Below are 19,390 nucleotides of genomic sequence, written 5' to 3'. Positions count from 1 at the left end.
CGTTTTAACCGTCCGCGTGCCACGTCTCTTTTGTCGGCGTGACGTCAGAGTGACGCGTTCAGACCCGTTCAGTACCGTTTCCTGAGGTTAAGCAAGTTTAGACACATTTTTATTTTATTAATTAATTCAAATACATTTAAAAACTTCGACCTCGAGTAACCTGGTGTATTTTAAAATCAACTCATTTCTCACACCACTCTTTTTAGTTTGTTTTATTTTAATGCATTTAAAAAAATTAAAAAAAAAAATCTTTCGTCTTATATTGCTTTAACATTTTGTCCGTGTTTTATGTAAATCACTTTTAACTGCGTTATTGTTGAAATGTTTTATAAGTTTATGTTAACACGCTATACTGCGGGGTACTTTGGGTTTTTTGGAACCGTTAGTCAGACAAGAGCAGACTTTTTTTTTTTTTTTTTACATTTTATAGAACCAAACTAATTTAATTAAATTGATTGACAAAAATTAATGGGCAACAATTTTGATAATCAACAGGCTGAGTTGTTAAAGTAATTGTTGAAGTAAAGATCCACAAAATTCACAAGTTCCAGCTTCCCCGGGGGTTGATACTTTGGGTTTACGGACAATAAAAGCAATTTGGGTGTTTATCGTTTTCTGAAATTTTTTGGAAAGTGATATAAAAAAATAATAATTGGTGGATTAATTGATAGCTGAAGCCTTAACTGGCTGCACCGGTGAGCTGCGGGCTCAAACAGAGCTCAGGATGTTTTGATGTGCCCTTTTGTAACGGTCTATTTTTTTTATTTTTTTTATCATTTCCAAATTGAAGTCAAAAAGTAAGACGTCGGGTGCATGACTTTTATGGACTGTAAAAATTCAGCTTTGTGTGAAAGCATTCAGCTCATCTTCATCCTGGATGCTGTTCTCTCGTCTGGCTGCTGTCTGAGGAACAGACGGTGAGTGTTGGCTGCACTCAAATGACTCACTTAGCGTTTGGCACAAAACCTCCTCTAATTAAATTAAGTGGACGCTTAAAACCACGAACCACAGCGTTAATGTTAATATTTCGCGAGTCAATTTTTACAAGTACAAACGATTTTCTTGGCAAAATAATCGCCGACCTCAGCATCACTGCGGTCACACGAGCGTGCGAGACGTGGCCCGTTGGGCGCCGATTTTTCGGAGGACAAAAATCAAAATATTTGTCATAACTCGGCTCCCGATGAATGAAAAACACGGCGGATGACGTTTGTTACTTTTTCTTGAACCTCAGAGCTTTATTTCATTCCAGAAGTAACTCCAAATGATGCAGGTTTATCACATGGCTGCCATGGCAACAAACGGTGAGAGAGGTTCCCGATGCATGTTGTTCTTCTCTCAAGACAGCTCCAACTGATGTCAATCACACTCAGCCCGGCTGTCAATCACAATAAAACCGAAGTTCGAGTTGCTCGGCAGCCACTGTGGCGTTTTAACGCTACGCAACATGTGAAAATTAAATACGGCAACAGAAGAGTAACGATAGCAGCTAAAATGTTTAACTCAATTAACACAGTCAAACATTAGTACTTAGTAGTGTCTGTCTGTAGTCTTACTTTTAGTTTTTTTTTTTTTTTTTTTGGTTTTTTACATATGTTCATTCATAGAATTCAAAGCTTGACATTTGTCTGATAAATACGTTTTACACTGACTTAGCCATCGAGCAATTCAATGCAAATTTAAAAAAAAAAAAAAAAAAAAAAAAAAAAAAAATCTTTTATAATAAATCTACAAAATATAAAATTGCATCTTCCTGTATCTTCCTGGCTGCAGCCAGTCACTGCATGTTGGCATTTTGGATCCATTCAGTCGGTTTGTTTGTCGCTACATTTAGTGCAAGACTTTCCGTTTCCCCCCTAAATCCGAAACCTTTTTTTTTTTTTTTTTTTCCCCGAAACTTCATAGAGCAGATTTTTAAAAAAAAATAAAAAAAAATAAAATAAATAAATAAAAACATAAATACACCGTGCTGTGTCCTGATCGAGCTGTCGGGACAATTTCGTGAGCGAAAACCCTCTCTGGTGGGACGACTTGATGAAGAGGAACATATCTGTGATGGTTTCACCTCGATGACTTCCCTCTATGCGTGTGCACGTGAGCAGTTCAAAGTCTGTGATATGTCGTCAGCGTTATGAAAAATTGTCAAAATATATATGCGTGGTAACACCTTTTTATAATCTCACCTTGTAAAACCCCCCAACAATATCCTAAAACTGGTCACATTGTGTGGAAAACATCGTGTGTGGTTTCAAATATATATATAAACTCTGCAGCGAACCCTGATGCGCTTGTGTGTGTGTGTGTGCGTGCGTGTGTGTGTGTGTGTGTGTGTGTGTGTGTGTGTGAGAGAGAAAGTGAGCTCCCTCCTCAGACAGACGGATCCGTCGCACCGCTCAGGCCCAGTTCTGCGTCCCTGTAATCTCATCGCTGTTTAACCTTAAAACCGCCGACAACCGGTTAGAATAAATCAAGCGAGGCGAGCCGGGCTGACCGTCCACACGTCTTGGTTGAAGTGTCCTTTTATGCTAGTAAGAGTTTGGGGAAAGCGAGGCTGTACGGTCGTCATGGAAATGGGACAGCCACAGACGAGACCGGGAGGAAGTAAGGGGGGGAATTTGTAAAAAGTATTAAAAAAAAAAATTAAAATGTTTTTTGAAGAAGGGTGGGCGGGGCGGGGGAGAGGGGGGGGGGAGGGGTAAACGTGACAAAAGGGTCAGATTTAAAGGATGAGAGGTTTGGGGGAGGAGGGGAGGGGGGTGATGACGGTGATGAAGAGGAGATTTCAGAACTCGTCCTGGTCTCCCTGTGCTCCTTCGTCAATTTCCTCGTCCTCTGGTGGTGCGAATCCATCCTGGAAAAAAAAAAGAGAAGCCGGTTGATGTCAGTGTTTGGAGGCTTAATGTTGTTGTTGTTGTTTTTGGAACAGCTTTCCTGATGTTTGTTTACTTCCCGTGTACGTATATCACATCGTTCTACAGTGTCTGGGACCGATAAGCAGCAATTCAAGCAGGGACGACCCTGTAAAATTGCGGCTTTAAATGGGATCGAAGTGCTGAATCGTCGCCGCTGACAATCGCAGCTACATTTCAATATTCAGTGTGTTTGTACGCAAACATGATTTTGAAATGTTTTAAAATTCCAGAAAATGTTTTTTTTTTTTTTTTTTTTTTTTTAAACCGCTGGATTTTCTCATGAATCACAATAAACATATCATCTAAGAGAAATCTGAACTCTGTATTCTTGTGCGTAAACGTGAGTTTTCAGTGAATTTAAAAGACATAATCCCGTTGCCCGGGTAACCTGATTTCGCTGCCGGCGCGGTGTCTTACCTCTGTTGCGTACAGTATGTCCATGACTTTGCTGAGCACCGGGTGGTTTTCGTGATCCTGGCAGATGAGTTCGATGTCTCGCAGCTTTCCGAAGTAGAAGTCCCTCTCCTTCTCCAGTCCGTCGATGGTCATCTTCAGATCCAGCACCTACGAGCGGACGAAGGGGGGAAAAAAATTAAATAAAATGAGCGAACGGGCAGATCAAAGGACGCAACGAGCAAAACGGACGCGATATGGACACACGGAAAAAAATTAAAAATTAAAAAAACGTCATACTTTTAGAGGAGTGTGAGCGGATCGGAGCGGCGGTACCTGCTGGTTGAGCTCCATGAGCTCGGCGTCTCCTCCGTTACGGGTCACCGGGGTGGTCCTGCGGGCCGCCGGTATGTTGTTCTGCCTCTGCGGGGCCGGGACGCTCTTCGGCACCGTGGGAGACGTTCTCATGGGGGCTACCGGGACAAAAACAACATGCGTTTACAGATCCACCGTCCTTCGGGGCGTTACCGGTGCCCCCGTTCGTCCCGTAACTCCCTGAAGGCGTCTCCACGGCGATGCTGTCGTTTTCAGTCCTGTCACGTTATTTGTGTGGGATTTTTTTTTTTTTTTTTTTTTTTGCATCCGTCATCGCCGGTTCTGTAAATGTGACCTGAGGTGTGTTTTAATGCTCCAAGTCTGTACTGATCTGCTGCTTTCACTACCTGCTGAGTGCACACACACACAAAAAAAAACCTGAACTCCGAGCCTTAAACTAAACTAAATTAAATTAAAGACCCTTCAAGAAAAAAAAAAAACTGCAAAAAATAAAAAATAATTATCTCTACGTCACAAAGACAAAAGTGTCAGAACAAATACACACACATGCACACACACTCCAACCTTCAGGACGTCTTCGAGGTGTGTTTGGACTTTTGTCACCTTGAAGAGGGAGACGGGTGTTTTGGCAGGTCTTACTGTGAAGCACGTCTACTTCACATTACCGGTATTAATGCGTGCAGCTCACCGACGTTCATCACCGCAGTTCGAACACCAAAACGTGGACGATAGTCACACGCGCAAGAGCGCCTTGTGTTTTAATCAGGAGGACACCTTAAGAAAGAAAAACTTCTCCCTGTAAAGCGTGCGAGACCTCCTCGGGTAGTTTTAATGCCCAGGAGACTTGTGAGCCTGCACTAAAACGGTCTACAAATCTATACGACACTCGTCTTTGATAAATACTCATTAATCCGTGCGTCTTGACACGGAGTTCAACCGGTACTCAGAAACACGATCTGATGCTGCCCGCGACCGGCCGCAGTAAAACGACCCGTCGACCGGGTCACGAGCAGCGCGACTGTAAGGGAGACACTGTGCAAGCGTGGACGGCACACACACATGCTCACCGGAGGGGGTGTTACCTGAGGGAGGGGGGTGTTACCTGAGGGAGGGGGGTGTTACCTGAGCGAGAGGGTCTTTTAGGTTTGTGATGAGTGGGTTGACCTGGGTTAGAGGTGGTGAGGGGGAGGGGGGATGTATGAGGAGGGGGATGAAATGAAATGAAGCACTCGCACTCAGCTGATTGCATCTTCCACACCAGGTGTGTGTGTGTGTGTGTGTGTGTGTGTGTGTGTGTGTGTGTGTGTGTGTGTGTGTGTGTGTGTGTGTGTTGTACCCGGGTTAGACGGAGGCGGCGTCCCCTCCTGGCCCTGCCGGGTCAGTATCGGGTCGTACTCTTTCCCGTCGTAGTTGGCGTCGAAGAACTTCTTAAACCACTGGAGGAACTCAAAGTTGTCCTGGAACTTGCCCTTCACCAACCTCTCCACCGGGATGATCTGAGAGCCGGACGTCGACACAAGAAGGGTCCACACAGATTACACACAAAAAAAAAAAAAAGAAAATCCACCGAGGATGCTCCTTGTGAATAAAACGTGACCACGGGGGAGCGTCCTCTCACCTTGTCCACGGTCATTCTCTTGAACGCGGCCTGTAAGACTTTGAAATTGTGGATGTATTCGTGCTCCAGTCGAGCGTTGAACTTGACTTTCTTCAGCAATATGCAGCCCGGAAACAACATGTCCATAAACTGGCAGTAAGCAGAGCCTCGAGACAAAAAGAAACCACGTATTTATTTATTTTGAGAGATTCATTTTTGAATATAATTAGAGGCTTGACATTAAAAAAAAAAAAAAAAAAATTTAAAAAAGTGTGTTTACCTGTACAGAGCTGCTCGATCTTTGTGTAAGTGATCTGTAGAGAGTCGTTACACCAAGCCAGCATGTCATGACGACTCAGGTTCTCTATAGTCATAGAGGTGGAGTAGACATTCACCGCCATCCTCCTGTGTGTCACACACACACACACACACACACACACACACACACACACACACACACACACACACACACACACACACACACACACACACACACACACACACGCGTTACATGCAGCGGCCGAATGTAGAACCGCTGATATAATGATGTAGGTTTGATTAATGGCGTAACATTAAAAAGTAAACAACTAAACATGAAGAATAATGTCTATATATCGATTGTAACAACTTTAATGGCAAAAAGTAAAAAAATTTAAATGACGGGATTTTTTTGGGGGATTTTAGTTTTTTTTACTCCAGTTTGTTATATGACTTGTTTTCCCCCGTTTGTTCTTTCGTCTTCAAATCTTCTGTTTTCAGCGTTTAAGATGATTTTTGACCAATAACATAATTAACATTTAAGTAGCTTAATTACATCTTTATTCGTGTGTAGTGACGAAAAGTCGCACGTGTTCTTCCAGGCTGTCGTTATAACACGGAGGCTGTTTGAGACGAAGGAAAGAAGAGGAGACTTCTGTCTATTATGGGATGTTAACAATGACAGCGACTGACTCTTAAGAGGCAAAACTGCTCTGAAAGGGGGGGGGGGCTGTGCGGAGTCACTACGGACGCTGAATCTATCACATGACATAAATCTTTTTAATTTTCATCCGACAGTCACAAGGTTACGAGGAAATCGGTCAAATACGACAGGAAGTAAGTTATTTTGAGAAAAAAAAAAAGGAACCTCTCGAGTCCAATTAATATTCTTTTGAAGACAGAAATACAGACTTTATTCAGTAAGATAATGAAGGCAGGGTAACTCACTATTATATGCAAACCATTTGTTGTACTTCCTTCTTAACATCAATAGTCATAAACTGTATTTTGCAAATGTAAGATGCTTTATTTCCTGCAGTGAAATAAGTTATCCTGTCAAATGAAGCTTGATGAAAACACATAAACAAAAAGACTCGACTCACCTGTGCTGCGTGTGTGTTGGTGTGTACTGCTGACAACTGGGTTTTGTTTCACCGCCTTATAGAAAGACCTGAAAAACAGAAAACTAACAACAATGTGTTAAACCAGTCCTCCTGGGTGACAATCAGCGATCGAAGCTACTCGTCTGAAAATCAGACTCCGCATTTCCCATTTCAAACCTGCAGTTATTGGTTATTTTTAACCTGCTGACCATTTTTTTTAGTCCGTAATATATCGGGGAAATAGTGACTTCTTCAAAAGTCTCGTCTTGCGCGACCAGGAGTGCAAAATCCAAAAAAGATATTCAGTTTGTAATAAAAACCTACGAGGTCAACTGCATGAAATCCTCCTCACAAGGTCACGGCGGTTCACTGCCTTGCTCAAGAGCGCCTCGACGGGGTTACAGAGGAGACGTGTCACAGATAAACTGGCGGACTCACCGGGCCGCTAATCTCTGCCTCGGTTAATCCTTTTAGCCTCGGCATGCCGTAACACACGATCACGGTCCAGCTCGGATCACCGCTAGGTGTGTCCAACAGGCGTAATAAATAAATAAAAAAATAAACCACGACGACACAGCAGCGCGGCGTCCCACCGACAGCCCGAGAGATAAGGAAAAATAGCATTTCCTGTGAACCGACGGCTTCCAAAATAAACACCGTGCAGGATGCGGTGCAGGACAATCACTCCCCGACCGCGGGGCTTCGCAGGGGGTAACGCCGTCCGCCGGGGGACAAGCTGCTCGTCTTTTCTGCGGATGAACGTCCTCATAAAAAAATATTACTGAAATCCACCAGTCCGGGGGATTAGAGATGGATTTTCAAGGCTGTTTCATCCAGACATGAAGCGCAAGTACTGCAAACAACATTCAGGTCACTGCGGCCCGTTCGGCATATTAACCAAAAAACAGCTGGATAAACAATTCGTTGAAAAAGGTTATTTGCTGGCTCCGGCCTCTAAAAACGACACGATGTCCTGCTTTAGTTTAGTTTTGTGTGATAGTAAATTACATCTCCTTTTGGTTTCGAACTGTTGGTCATCATCACTTCAGGCTCAACAGGTGTGTTGGCAGAAGACTGCGTTTTAGTTTTAAGTTTACTCTCGCAGACAAACGGCAGCTGTTTGCTTTTGTCTAAAACAAACTGACCTCGAAGACGAGCGGTGATGATTTATAATAAGACGCGTGATGGGACTTGGATGTGAGATCCTAAATCTGGACGGACCCCGGCTCTATTTTCATAACTTCCCCAAATCTGTGCCGCCCATTACCCGTTTATAATTACCGGGCAGAGATAAATCAAATGTATTAAATCTGAATTTCTTTCTAGAGCTGGGGCTGCATTTCACTGTCAAATCTGCCTCCTACTAATATTTATCTTTCTCTGACAGGAACTAACGCCCACTTCATAGTATTCACACGGGATTAACACTTTTGATCGCAGCGGCTCAAATCTGAGAGCCTTCAGATTACGTCACTGAAGGATTAACTACAACAGGTCGCCTATATATTGACAAGTGATCTACTGTACAAACACACCTACACGCTATTGTTTCTGCTATTGAGCTAATAAAGTCCGTTTTTGTGAGGATTTCCTGCTTTCCATTTTCCCTGGTGACAGTCATTTTGGACATGAAAACTTTTTGATCCACGAATATGGAAGGAAATTAATCAACAGATTATAATGATTTCCTCCTTGCAACTGCATCTATATATTATAGAAGCACTATGGTGTAAAACATTTATGTATAAAGTAGGATTTAAAAAAGATTGATAGGACCACAGGACCTGATGGCAACAGTAAAACTTTTCCTTCCTTAATTCAGCACTGAAAAGCAGTTAAATAAAATAAGAACGTAAAATAAGGCAGACAACTTCTGCACATATACAGCAGCTACAGCTTTTTACTAGAGACATTCATGATAATAAAAACCAGAGATGATAGAAAACTTCCAGAAAAGAAGCTGTTCCTTGTAGGTTTCGACCTCAGAGCTCGTCTGCAAACTGTTTTGTTAAGTCTCCATTCAGGACTGTGATAGTTCCCAAACAGAAAGATGTTTTATACACTGTTCAGCTCTTCTGTTATCAGCATGAACACGTGCAAAAATAAAACAAAAACAAAGCACTTCTTTTTTTTTTGAGAAACAGCAGCTGATTCTGTTTTGCATTGCAAAACTCATAAATTAAAATTCAAAGTGTTGATAATAGGATGGCAGTAAGAGAGTGGAACAATTAAAGACTAATGCACATGAGAAAAATCTGTGAAATAAGATTAAAAATACGATTTCGCATCAATAAAACACAAATAAAATAATAATCTAATTACAGACTTTAAAAATTAGTTATACCAATTCGCGATAACAAATTGAATTGAAATATGTATTTTTTTTTTTAAAGATTTCCAAACATATATTTTTTTGATCAGATAAAGGAAATCAATTTGATTGCACCTTGCATTTTTTTTTTTTATAACCGTCAGCACATGTAATAAAACGTTGAACTTAAGTGAGCTATAAATATATATATATATATATTAAAAAAAAAAGTATGTTTATAAAAAATAAAATTAAAAAATAAAATAAAAAAACGCACGTCAACCGCGGTGTCTCGTGCTCGTGACGTTTAACCTCCCCGGCCGGTGTCCGGTCGGTTTCACGGTTCCGCCGGTTGTCGGTTCCGCCGTTTTTTTCTGACGGTGCGACGGGCACCGCTGCTCCCCGTGATCCGGCCAGCTAGCTCCGGGCTAACCGCTCTCCTCCGTCACGGCCGGTTCTCGAGCTCCGCGGCTGTTCGGCCGTTTTTCGCGGGTCGAACCGCGCGGATTTCAGGCCGAACGTAAAACGTGACCCTCCGTCGTTACTGCGACTCCCAAAACAAACGCGCCGGAGTCCAAACTGAAAAAACGGGACTCCGCCGGGCCAACGTTTACCCCCCTCTGGAGGCCTTTTCGATAATACAACACGCGCACGTTCACCAATGAAAGAAACGAGTCACCCGCTCAAGTGTTCATCCGAGTCGCGGGTCGGACCCACTGGGGAGGGTGGGGGGTGGAGGGGGGGTAACCCCACGTCAGACCCCCGCAGTGGCGCATTTTAAGCGAAAGTTGAGTAAATGCGTACTCACGGAGCCCGACGCCGTCCCTCTCACCGCCGCTCTGTTGTTTCGGCTTTTCCGTTGCTGTTTCTCCGACTGTCGCTTCAGCAAGTTGCGCGAGACTGCTACCGCCTAAGCCGTTCTCACTTGCGCATGCGCAGGCAGTAGAGGATTTTTATTTTTTTTATTTTTTTTCCCTTTTTTTTTTTCCTTTTCTTTTTTTCCCCATTAATTTGAGTGCAACTGGATCCAGTGAGCGGCCATGATGGAGACGGGCGCACGTTCACTGCTGGAAGAAGTGCTTAGTTCGTATTTAGTGCGATATATATATATATATCATTGTATTCTAGTATTTTACAAATTATTATCAAAACAGTGACATATTTTTGTAGCTTTTTTAGCCGTTTATAATAGAGCAACTTTTCTTCATTTTATTGCTGATTCGTCCATTGCAGCTGCACTCCCATTTGTACTTTGCATTTTCATTTTATAAATTTAGCTCACAGTTCATTTGGTGTTTAAACTTTCATGTTATCCCGAAAATCTGAGATTAAAATCGTCCCTTAAAAGTTATTTTTTTTGTTCCTGGTGCATCTGTTAATTTACTCAGTACTTAATTCATCATTTGCTCAATTCTATCAAACAAAATTCTACAATTATACGAGCGTGAGCACAAATCACAAATGTAAAAAAAAAAAAAAGATCGAGAGAACGAAGAGGGTTTGTGTTTTGTTTTTTTCTCGCTTTATTTTTTTTTTGCTATTATTCTTGTGGTAAGAAACAAGCAGCCACTTACAGATTCAACAGGTTCACTGTCCAACACAACAATAATCTACAAACACAGACAGCCACTGAGCAGCCACAGTGCCTTCAAAACAAACGGAAACCATCCAACAATAAAAGAACGTCGTAGTGGTAGAAAAAAACAGCACCAGTTTTAGTGAACCTCGTGGTGTGTTCAGGGGTGGGGGAGGCTGCGCTTCCTCCGTCTCCTGCTCATGTGGTGCCCGTCATGCATGGGTGTCCGTGTGGCACAGGTGATTCTCACATTGGCACATTTATTCTTTATTAACAACCAAAAAAAAAAAAAAGAAAGGAAGTAAAAACAAACATCCTAAATATACTTACTACACAGACAATAAGAGGTGATCGTGTATAAATATAATACTGCTGGGCAGGAATGAGACATCGTCAGGAGGTGAGAGGATCAGTGGTTTTTCTTCAGCCTGTGCAGCTCAATCTTCCTGCTCTGTGGAGACACACTTGCTCTAAAAAACCATCCCGATTTGTTTTTGTTTCCCCCCCCCGACAAGACGGGAAGTTTTCCTTTCATGATGCAGAGATGCTGCTGTAACTCAACAACTTATTTCTTTCTGTTTTCCTTCCAGGTCACTCAGGGTGCAATCTGAGGCCTCGTTTATGAAGTGAATGTTTGAGGACGGTTGTGTGTAAACTGTGCAAATGTCAATGTCAGAAATGAAACCATTCAGTGAACAAGATGCTGTAATTTCTACACATGCCTAGTATTGGACAACGTAGACAAAAGATAATCAAATATTTCTGTCAGTGTAGTTTAAATCTAACAACTTAATTTTTTTATTTTTTTTTTGCAAAAGTGGCAGCTAAAATGTTCCGTGTGTCAAACCCTATTTAACAGAATCTTCACTTCATTGTTCCTGATGTTTCCTCCTCAGTTGCCAAACTTTTCCATAAGTCTGTTAATGTTTGATATTTTTCTTATTGTCAATAAAATCCCATAAAAAACAACAATAACAACAACAAAAAAACACTACTCTCATACTGTAGTGTATTTTGAGCAGCAGAGACCGTCCTGCCGCTGTAACGGAGCAGAACAAATGTGTACTAATACCGGCTGAAAGTAGTCCTCAACAAATGCACCACTAAAAGTTTACCGTAAACTACAGAGCTGTTTAAATAATGCATGTTTGTGACCCATTTTTTTTTTTTTTTTTAAGATTTACTTCTTCAATGGGAAGCAGTGAGAAACTACGGTCGCAGACTGACCGGTAGAAATACTCCGAAACACGTGAATGTGTGTTTTCATGGGATTTTCAGACAACAATAAAAAATAAAAAAATTTAAAAAAAGGGTATAACCAGCTGCATGCATCAAGGCTGCTGAGGCCTTCTGCACTTCAGGGACATTTTATTTGCGCTTACATGATTTCACGTTTCTGATTCTCACGTTTGTGTATTAGCAGCAGAGTAAACAGAAAACTCTTCCCTCCCCGTTATCCTCAATCTGTAAATAAGGTGCTCTTCGTCTTCCCTTCGTGCACTCTGCGAGGTCTTTAGACACCACAGAGACGATGACAGTAATGCGTACATTTAGCTGCTGTTTCTGGGATGTATGTGTCTGTTTCAAGTCAAGAGGCAGTGGAAAAGTGTATGTAAGGAATGGATGCTCAGAGAGTGTAGCTGTAAGATCGCACGGCGTTTTGAAGCAGTTGGATTTCATCACCACACGGCACAATTCATCCCTTAGGAAAAAAAAAACACTGTTCGAGGAAACCCACGACGCAGCAGAAAGCCGGGTGCTTAAATCACAAACAGAATCCACACACATCTTCGTATGAGTCTAAAGCTATGGTGTCTACAGTGTACAGTATGTCTGTGTGCTCGTGTGTGTGTGTGACAGGGATTTAATAGATATTTCACTGAATCCACTTCTACGATTTTTTTTGTTTTGTTTTTGTTTTTTATAATTTCGCTTCGACATCACTTCAGTCGGAACCATCAAAAACTGTACTGGTTTTGATCTTTCACAGTTTAGTTTTCTCTTCGCGAGATACAAGCGGGGTGAGAATGAGCAGACTTCATCAACGTTAGTATGATCAGCTGGAATTTGGACGAAACATTTTGAAATCCATAGATAGCCCTTCACTCGCAGTGGAATTAATCAGATCAGTCGCTCCAATTAAGACACAAATTAAGACTCGTTAGGTCACTTTGGCGAATCACTGATCATCAGTCAGGTCGTCAACCAATCACAGACTCCTGCTTGAAATTTATTTTCCCTTCTTTGATTTTTTTTTTTTTTTTTTTTTTTTAAATCCTGTGATTAAAAAAATCAGTGCAGTTTTTCTGGTTGCTCAGAAATATACAAAACACAGACGCTCGGACGGGTTGAAGCTCCGGCACCGGCGATTACCAGATACCGCTGGAGCGGCCGCCGGGAGGGGCCAGGATCCGGGCCGAGGACCTCTTCGGGATGTGGTCATCCACCTGGGACCCTGAGAGGAAAAAAAACACACACACAGTTCATTTTAAACGTGTTGTAACTCTTACAACACCAAAAAAAAAAAAAATCACAGGCTTTCATTCCAGCCGGCCGACCTGAGAGGCTGAAGGAGGACTCGTGGAGGTCTCGGACTCCCTGGTGCACCCGGTTGCAGCCTTTGTTGGGAGAGTCTCCGTCTATGGGGCCCAGACCGAGCTCCTTCTTCGTGGTGTTCGCAACCATGGCCACGTCGCCAGAGTAGGGGTCCCTGTCTACCCCTTGGTAAGCCTGAGACTGGACGAGACAAAGGTCAAGAAAGAACCTCATTAAATTGGCAAACTACATACACACACAGATAAAGCATTAGGATTGTAATCTTGAACCATTTTTTAATCCAAATCTGTAAGCAGGAACCTTGTTCCTGAATTACGGCGTTAAAAAATGTCCAGAAAAATCATAATTCTAACTCTATTAGACATTTGTGTGAAGTATCTACAAAAAAAACCCAACAACAGACAGACACATGGGATACAAGAGTTAAATGAATAAATTGTTAAGTGATGAAAGCCTGACCCGGCGGACATAAACCGGAGCAGAACAGCCTGTGAGGCTGCGGTGGAGGAAGCTGGTCCAGACAGCAGCGGCAGAAAAACAGTGTCAGCGCACAAAGAGAGCATCAGCATTAAATCTTTTATACGGGCCGTCAGATCAGCGCAGTGGGACACAACATGACGGGTGTGTGTTCGCGGGGGAGAGTCGGCCGTCGGCTGACTCAGCAGAACTCGCCGTCGGTTATCCTGCCAGAATCACTCCCACAAAACAGAGGCAGCGAACGCACCTTTTCTCTCTGGACCATCTTCTTGTAGAGGTAGTCGGGGAAGGTGCGCTGCGGGTAGAACTTCCCGGACCCCTCGGCACACATGAACACGCCGTTCTCGCACACCAACCGCCCCCGGCTGATGGTGACCAGCGGGACGCCGTGGCAACGCAGCCCCTCGTACAGGTTGAAGTCGCCGCCCTGCACCTGCGTGCTCACGGAGATCGTCCTGCAGCACGGAGAGAAAGCCAGATTTGTGTTCGGCACGGCGCGGAGTCATAAAGACGCGTCCGCGATCGAGGTGTCGGGTGTTTAACGAGGACGGCATACCTCGCTGCGTCGGGGTCCCAGACCACCACGTCGGCGTCGGCTCCGGGGACGATGCGGCCTTTACGAGGGTACAGGTTGTAGATCTTCGCGGCGTTGGAGCTGGTCACCGCCACGAAACGATTCTCATCCATTTTCCCTGTAACCTGCAGGCACGAAGCATTCAAAATATAAGGGAAAAAAGACAACAGTGACATTTTTAGTATATTATTAATCATTAAAACGTAGAGGATTTATTTATTTTTTTGGTCTTGTTTTGGCTGCTTGTTGTTGTCAATGTTAATTTTGTGACTTTTATTTCTTACAGCTAATATTAAAATAAGGCACAAAAAAAAAAGTCTAAGCAAACACAAACATTTCGACACATCAACGTGGACACGTTTATATTCTGTGACATTTTATTTATCATCAATTCAATTAAGCAGTTTAAGGCAACTACTTCTGAGTAATAAATATACTCATCATTATTGTCATCTGGGCGGTGAGGTAGCCTTGAACAGGTCTGGTATATCAGCAGGAAGTGATGTGACAGATAAACAGCCTCAGTTAAATGAAGGCAAACAGTTTGTAGTTATTAAAAGGTGAAAATAGATTTCAAAAATGTTTTTAAAGGTTTTTTTTAACATTATATATATATATTTTTTACCTTACTAGTAAAAAAAAAAAGTGATGGACATAAGTAGTGCCTTCCTAAAACACGCGCTAAATAATTGAAGGCCGCGTGTACGTACCACTCCCCTCTCCCAGATGACACTCATCCTGTCCTGGACTCCGGCCACTCCGTGAGGGATCTTGGTGAAGTCCTCTTTGCCCAGAGCTCTCTGCTTGGTGCCGAAGGGACGGTGATCCGACGCCACGACGCTCAGGGTGTCACTGCAAACAGGATGTGCACGCTCAGTTTGAGGGGGAGAGTTTTTTTAAATTTTTTAATTTTTATATCCACGACACCAACTTAAAATATTCACTAATCATTGGACCTGCTGCGTGATCAAAGTGACCTCAGGGAGCCCCGTTTACGCTCAGTAGCACAGGAAAAAAAAAAAAAAACACGACGTACTTGCCCAGCAGGCCCATGAGGTAGCTGGGTGTGTTGGGGTCGAGGCGGAGGGGAGGGACGAGCACGTGGGCGGCGGCGTGAACCCAGTCCTGGTGGTAGTACTGCATCCCGTTCAGCACCGCGTGAGCTACCGTGGTCTCCGCGTGGACCACCTTACCTGGAGAAGACGACAGCGCGAAAAGATGAGAGGTTCGTCGTCCTAATACTTTTAAAATCACGTTCGCCGTCTTTTGGTTCGCTTTCCTTTTAAGGGAAAGAAAACTCACCCTGCATCTTAGCAGCAGCGACCATGTCTCCGGCAGACATACTGGACACGTTCACCAGGTAGATCGGGCAGTGGGCCTGCAATCACAAGCACATCCGTCGATCGATTCGGTTATTTATCAATAACTGCACGCAGATTGAGACGTGAAAATCAGGTATTTTTTTTGTTTGTTTGTTTTTTACCCTGTTGGCGATGGTGACGGCTCGGTGAGTAGCCTCAGACTCCAGCTGCATGCAGACAGAAGGACCCGGGTCAAATCACAACATCCTAATCATCATATTTATGCTTATGACAAATATATGAGACTGTAGACCAATTAATAAAGAGGGTTGGATCTGTATGGATCAAATCTCAAATAAACTTAACATAGCTGGCTCCTTACACAATTAGAAGATGTTACTTGTCATAACAGCATCAGTCAGACAGGGATTTTAAATGCGGCGCTAAAGTCTCTCGTTCATACAAGTTTAGTCAAAATCAGCCTTCAAAATGTGCCTTTCATTGTGATGAAAACGACACCCGTGAAGCCTTAAACGTAGGTTTGTATCAACACCTTGATCGTGCAAACAAAAGAAAATGTGCAAGATGTGCCAGGAATCTGCTCTGTTCATCTTTAGCAGGGAGAAAATACTGAGTGTAATAACCTCCGCTGTTCATTTACCTCCTCTGGCCGGCTGATCTCGATTCCCTCCGGTCCACTGATGCCCAAATCTAAAGCCTCTTTGGCACCCTAACGACACACGCACACAGATTCAAAATTTTACTTTCACGACGGAGAGAATTTAAACACATGTTATGAAATAAAAGACATCGGGAGGAGGACGTAAATTTCTGCGCAGGTGTTGCACCTCTGCCACCAGCTCTCCGTTCTCGGCGTGGACGCGAGCGATGGCCCCGATGTCCTTGCAGGTCTGCAGCGTCTGGTAGAGCTCCGAATCCCGCAGCATCATCATGTCCTTGTAGGCCATGAACATCTGGAAGGAGTTGACCCCGTGCTCCCTCACCAGGGTCTCCATCTCGTTACGCACCTGATCACAGAGAAGAGGAGCCTCACTCGGGGGCTGAGGCGCTCGCAACGCTGGGGTTTAATATTACGGTTTATCGGTGCGTTAGTTTGATGAGTGTGGGCATGTAGAAAATGTGTGTGTGTTTGTTATATGGGGCATGAAATGAGCTTGGAAAGCAGCCAGAGTGGAATCACGTTGTGTTTACAGTGACTCTCACAGTCCCACAGAGACGTTTGGCCACACAGAAGAAAATCCATTTAATTCACTCGGATGACAGTGAAAAGAAAACGACACAGTCTGTCCTGCAAGTTAAAGGGTTTAAAGGTCATTACAAAACAGTAGTGTTATAAAACAATCTTATTATAAAACAGCCTTATCATAAAACAGTCTTACTGAAGCAGGGGGAAAAGGTCAAATGAAAGAATAATATAAATTATGAATCAGCATCACTTTAACAGTGATTGTTATAAAACAATCTTATTATAAAACAGCCTTATCATAAAACAGTCTTACTGAAGCAGGGGGAAAAGGTCAAATGAAAGAATAATATAAATTATGAATCAGCATCACTTTAACAGTGTAACTGCCTGTGACACTTCATTTATTGTTTATGGTGATTATTATTATACTCATCTCCTCGTTTTAAAGGTATGTAAACATTCTCACTGTATTTCATATTGTTATAGAAAAGCCTCTTTAACTGCAGCTTGTGTATGAAAGTTACTAAATGAAGCACTTTTATTTAAGATGTCTCATCAGACATGCTGCCAAAACCACCACGATCAACATATTTACAGGATAACTACAAATATATAGTGTATCTTCCTCCATTTAATTAAATATGAACTGATTAGTCAACTGACAGAAAATTTGTCTGTGTTCGTTTTCATAATCAAGGTGAACATTTGAGCTTTTTTTTGTGTTTCTGCTTCTCCAGTGTGACGATTTGGTGCTTTTCTCTATTTTATATCACTGTAAACTGGATATATTTTGATTTTGGGACATTAAGTCAGACAAAATGACGTTAGAAAAACATCACTTTGGGCTCTAGGATCTTGTAAGTAAATATTTTCAGACATTTAATAGATAAAATGATCGATTAGTTATTAATTATTAGTTACTAACCTGCCAGAATTGACAATCAACAGTGCAACTATAACTTTAATGGCGGCTTTGGCGACTATTGTATCATAATGTTAAAAAGATGTCATTAACCACTATATTACAGACAATCCAGCACTCTGGCGTTAAGCGTTTTATCGTACGTAGGAAGCCGTGGCTCATGCACAAAGTCAGCCAATGATACAGTCACGGCATCAAAGCCGAAGGCTGAATGAAGCACGTTGACTCATAGAATCTGCCTGACGTGCCCACTGAGCATGTGCGTTAACCCAGATCCTGTAAGGTTTAATCTAGGTCATTAAACATTTCACCCAGAAATGAGAAATGCTTTGGTTGCTTTATTATTCATTCAGCAGAGATAAAAGCCTGAGAAGAGAAAAAAAAAAAAAAAAAGTAAAGAATGTTTCCAAAAGTGTTTTTTTTTTTTTCCAGGCTGTTCATTGGCACGATGACCTCTGACCTCCCGTTTTCTTTTTGTTTTTTACCTTCGGCCCCCACCAGGTCACCCCGACGTGCAGAGCGTAGTCACAGCACGCCTTGGCGTCGGCCAGAGCGCGGCAGTTCTCGTAGGCGTCCAGCAGGGAGCAGTGCTGTTCGGGCAGCACCAGAGCCATCACCATGGTGGTACCACCCATCAGAGCCGCCTGGGACGGAGGAGAGGGGGACAAGGGGCGAGTCAGAGAGGGTGGAAGGAAGTGGGGGGGGGGGGGGGGAGAGAAAAAGGGATGGCAGGATGGACAATGACTCCACTGTAAAGCTCATAGACTCTGTTTGTCTGCAAGACAATGGTCCTTTCCTTATGAACTGCTGTCTCATCATCATACAGTCTACTATTTACTCACTATTAAACATTTCAGTTAAACTCAATCGGCCGTTCAGAGTAACTTTAAGATTGTAGCTATTGTTTTATTCTCCTGTTTTATGTACTTCTCAGTCTAAATGACCCGAATCAGCATCTCATCACTGATTCGTCCACTCAAACATCACAGGCTTAAACAAATCTTACAAAATTAGAGATGAAGCTTTTTGTAAGAACAACACTACGAAACTTTATGTAAAAAAAATTTTTTTTTAAATCCTATAACTACTCCTCAGAAAACTCCAAAACAATTTTAATCTTCCTGAATCTTGTGCCTGGTTTTCACAGCAGCTCCATGGAGGCTGCAAACTGGAGGAGAGAAGAAGAGGAAGTACGAGGAAGAGGAGATGATGATGATGAAGAAGAGATGATGAAGAAGAGGAGAGGCTGGAGAAAAAGGAGAGTTAGAAAAGCAAGAAAACTGATGTAGTGAAGGGAGTGGTGTGTGTGTGTGGGGGGGGGGGGGGGGGGGGGCCTCGTCTCACTCGCCTGAATGGTAAATGCACTTTTGTGTAACCATGACAACAGATGGTGCGAAGCCATGCCTGTCGCACGTCCCCACCCTCCTCCTCCGCTCTTTATCCACAATCGCACTGACAGTCGCCCGTTCAATATCCTCTCACAGAGTCGAGCAGGAATATTTGCGAACGTAGGAGTGATGTGATGGGAAAAGGCAATAATGGTGATATAAAACGGGGGATTAACACCTGCAGTCTCCCTGCACTACATATATTAACTCTTTCTTCAATTCATTTTTCATCTCAGTGGAGTTACAAAAAAATTGTATGTTAAAAAAATGCAACATTAAAATCTCCGTCGCTTCTACGACGTCGCCTGAAGGGAACTCGACTAAATTCCTCCAGACGTGTCGCAGACGGAGGCGGGTTCGTCTCTCTGAGTGAAAGCTCCGCCGGGGCCAATCGGCTATCAGGTTTCCAGTAACCACGGAAACCAGTCTGGATCCTCTGCAGCGTCAGCGTCGAAAGTGTCTGCATATATGTGTGTGTC

General features: G+C 43.0%; 2 protein-coding genes across 5 annotated transcripts; both read right to left on the bottom strand.

The window, feature by feature from the left end:
* Positions 1–1,209: 1,209 nt before the first annotated feature.
* Positions 1,210–9,853, bottom strand: LOC138212067 (microtubule-associated protein RP/EB family member 3-like). Of its 4 annotated transcripts, none has more exons than XM_069172307.1 (9): positions 9,719–9,853; positions 6,600–6,682; positions 5,519–5,643; positions 5,260–5,405; positions 4,978–5,137; positions 4,764–4,805; positions 3,642–3,778; positions 3,330–3,476; positions 1,210–2,851 (listed from the first exon to the last, which is right to left on the bottom strand). In XM_069172307.1, the coding sequence occupies exons 3-9, from the start codon at positions 5,637–5,639 to the stop codon at positions 2,783–2,785; spliced, it is 822 nt and encodes a 273-aa protein (XP_069028408.1). In that variant the 5' UTR covers positions 5,640–5,643; positions 6,600–6,682; positions 9,719–9,853; the 3' UTR covers positions 1,210–2,782. The 4 variants fall into 4 exon arrangements, with proteins under 4 accessions (XP_069028408.1, XP_069028409.1, XP_069028410.1 ...); XM_069172308.1 differs by having other exon boundaries at positions 6,600–6,667; XM_069172309.1 differs by lacking the exon at positions 9,719–9,853 and adding an exon at positions 9,188–9,697.
* A 556-nt stretch (positions 9,854–10,409) lies between these two features.
* Positions 10,410–18,167, bottom strand: LOC138212065 (dihydropyrimidinase-related protein 5-like; the record flags this gene model as incomplete). The annotated part of the gene is given in 11 exon segments (XM_069172306.1): positions 10,410–12,941; positions 13,045–13,222; positions 13,767–13,974; positions 14,076–14,218; positions 14,804–14,945; positions 15,130–15,286; positions 15,396–15,471; positions 15,577–15,621; positions 16,056–16,124; positions 16,243–16,422; positions 18,009–18,167. Coding segments are annotated over 11 exon segments (1,443 nt in total), but the record flags the coding sequence as incomplete, so codon positions are not given.
* Between the last annotated feature and the right edge of the window lie 1,223 nt (positions 18,168–19,390).

The sequence above is a fragment of the Embiotoca jacksoni genome, unplaced genomic scaffold, assembly GCF_022577435.1.
Source record: "Embiotoca jacksoni isolate LCO1_2020_lvr unplaced genomic scaffold, fEmbJac1.0.p SCAF_52, whole genome shotgun sequence".
NCBI classification, from domain to species: Eukaryota; Metazoa; Chordata; class Actinopteri; family Embiotocidae; genus Embiotoca; species Embiotoca jacksoni.
Note: the sequence above shows the minus strand (reverse complement) of the source record. Positions and strands in the feature narration are given on the sequence as shown.

What these genes read in the sequence shown, in the direction of transcription:
- LOC138212067 (XM_069172307.1), bottom strand. Translation starts at nt 5,639, where the DNA reads ATGGCGGTGAATGTCTACTCCACCTCTATGACTATAGAGAACCTGAGT. An exon ending in GCCGCCTCCGTCTAACCCGG is followed by an intron (nt 4,806 to 4,977) that starts GTACAACACACA and finishes CCTCTAACCCAG; the next exon opens with GTCAACCCACTCATCACAAA. An exon ending in TCATGGAGCTCAACCAGCAG is followed by an intron (nt 3,477 to 3,641) that starts GTACCGCCGCTC and finishes GTCCGCTCGTAG; the next exon opens with GTGCTGGATCTGAAGATGAC.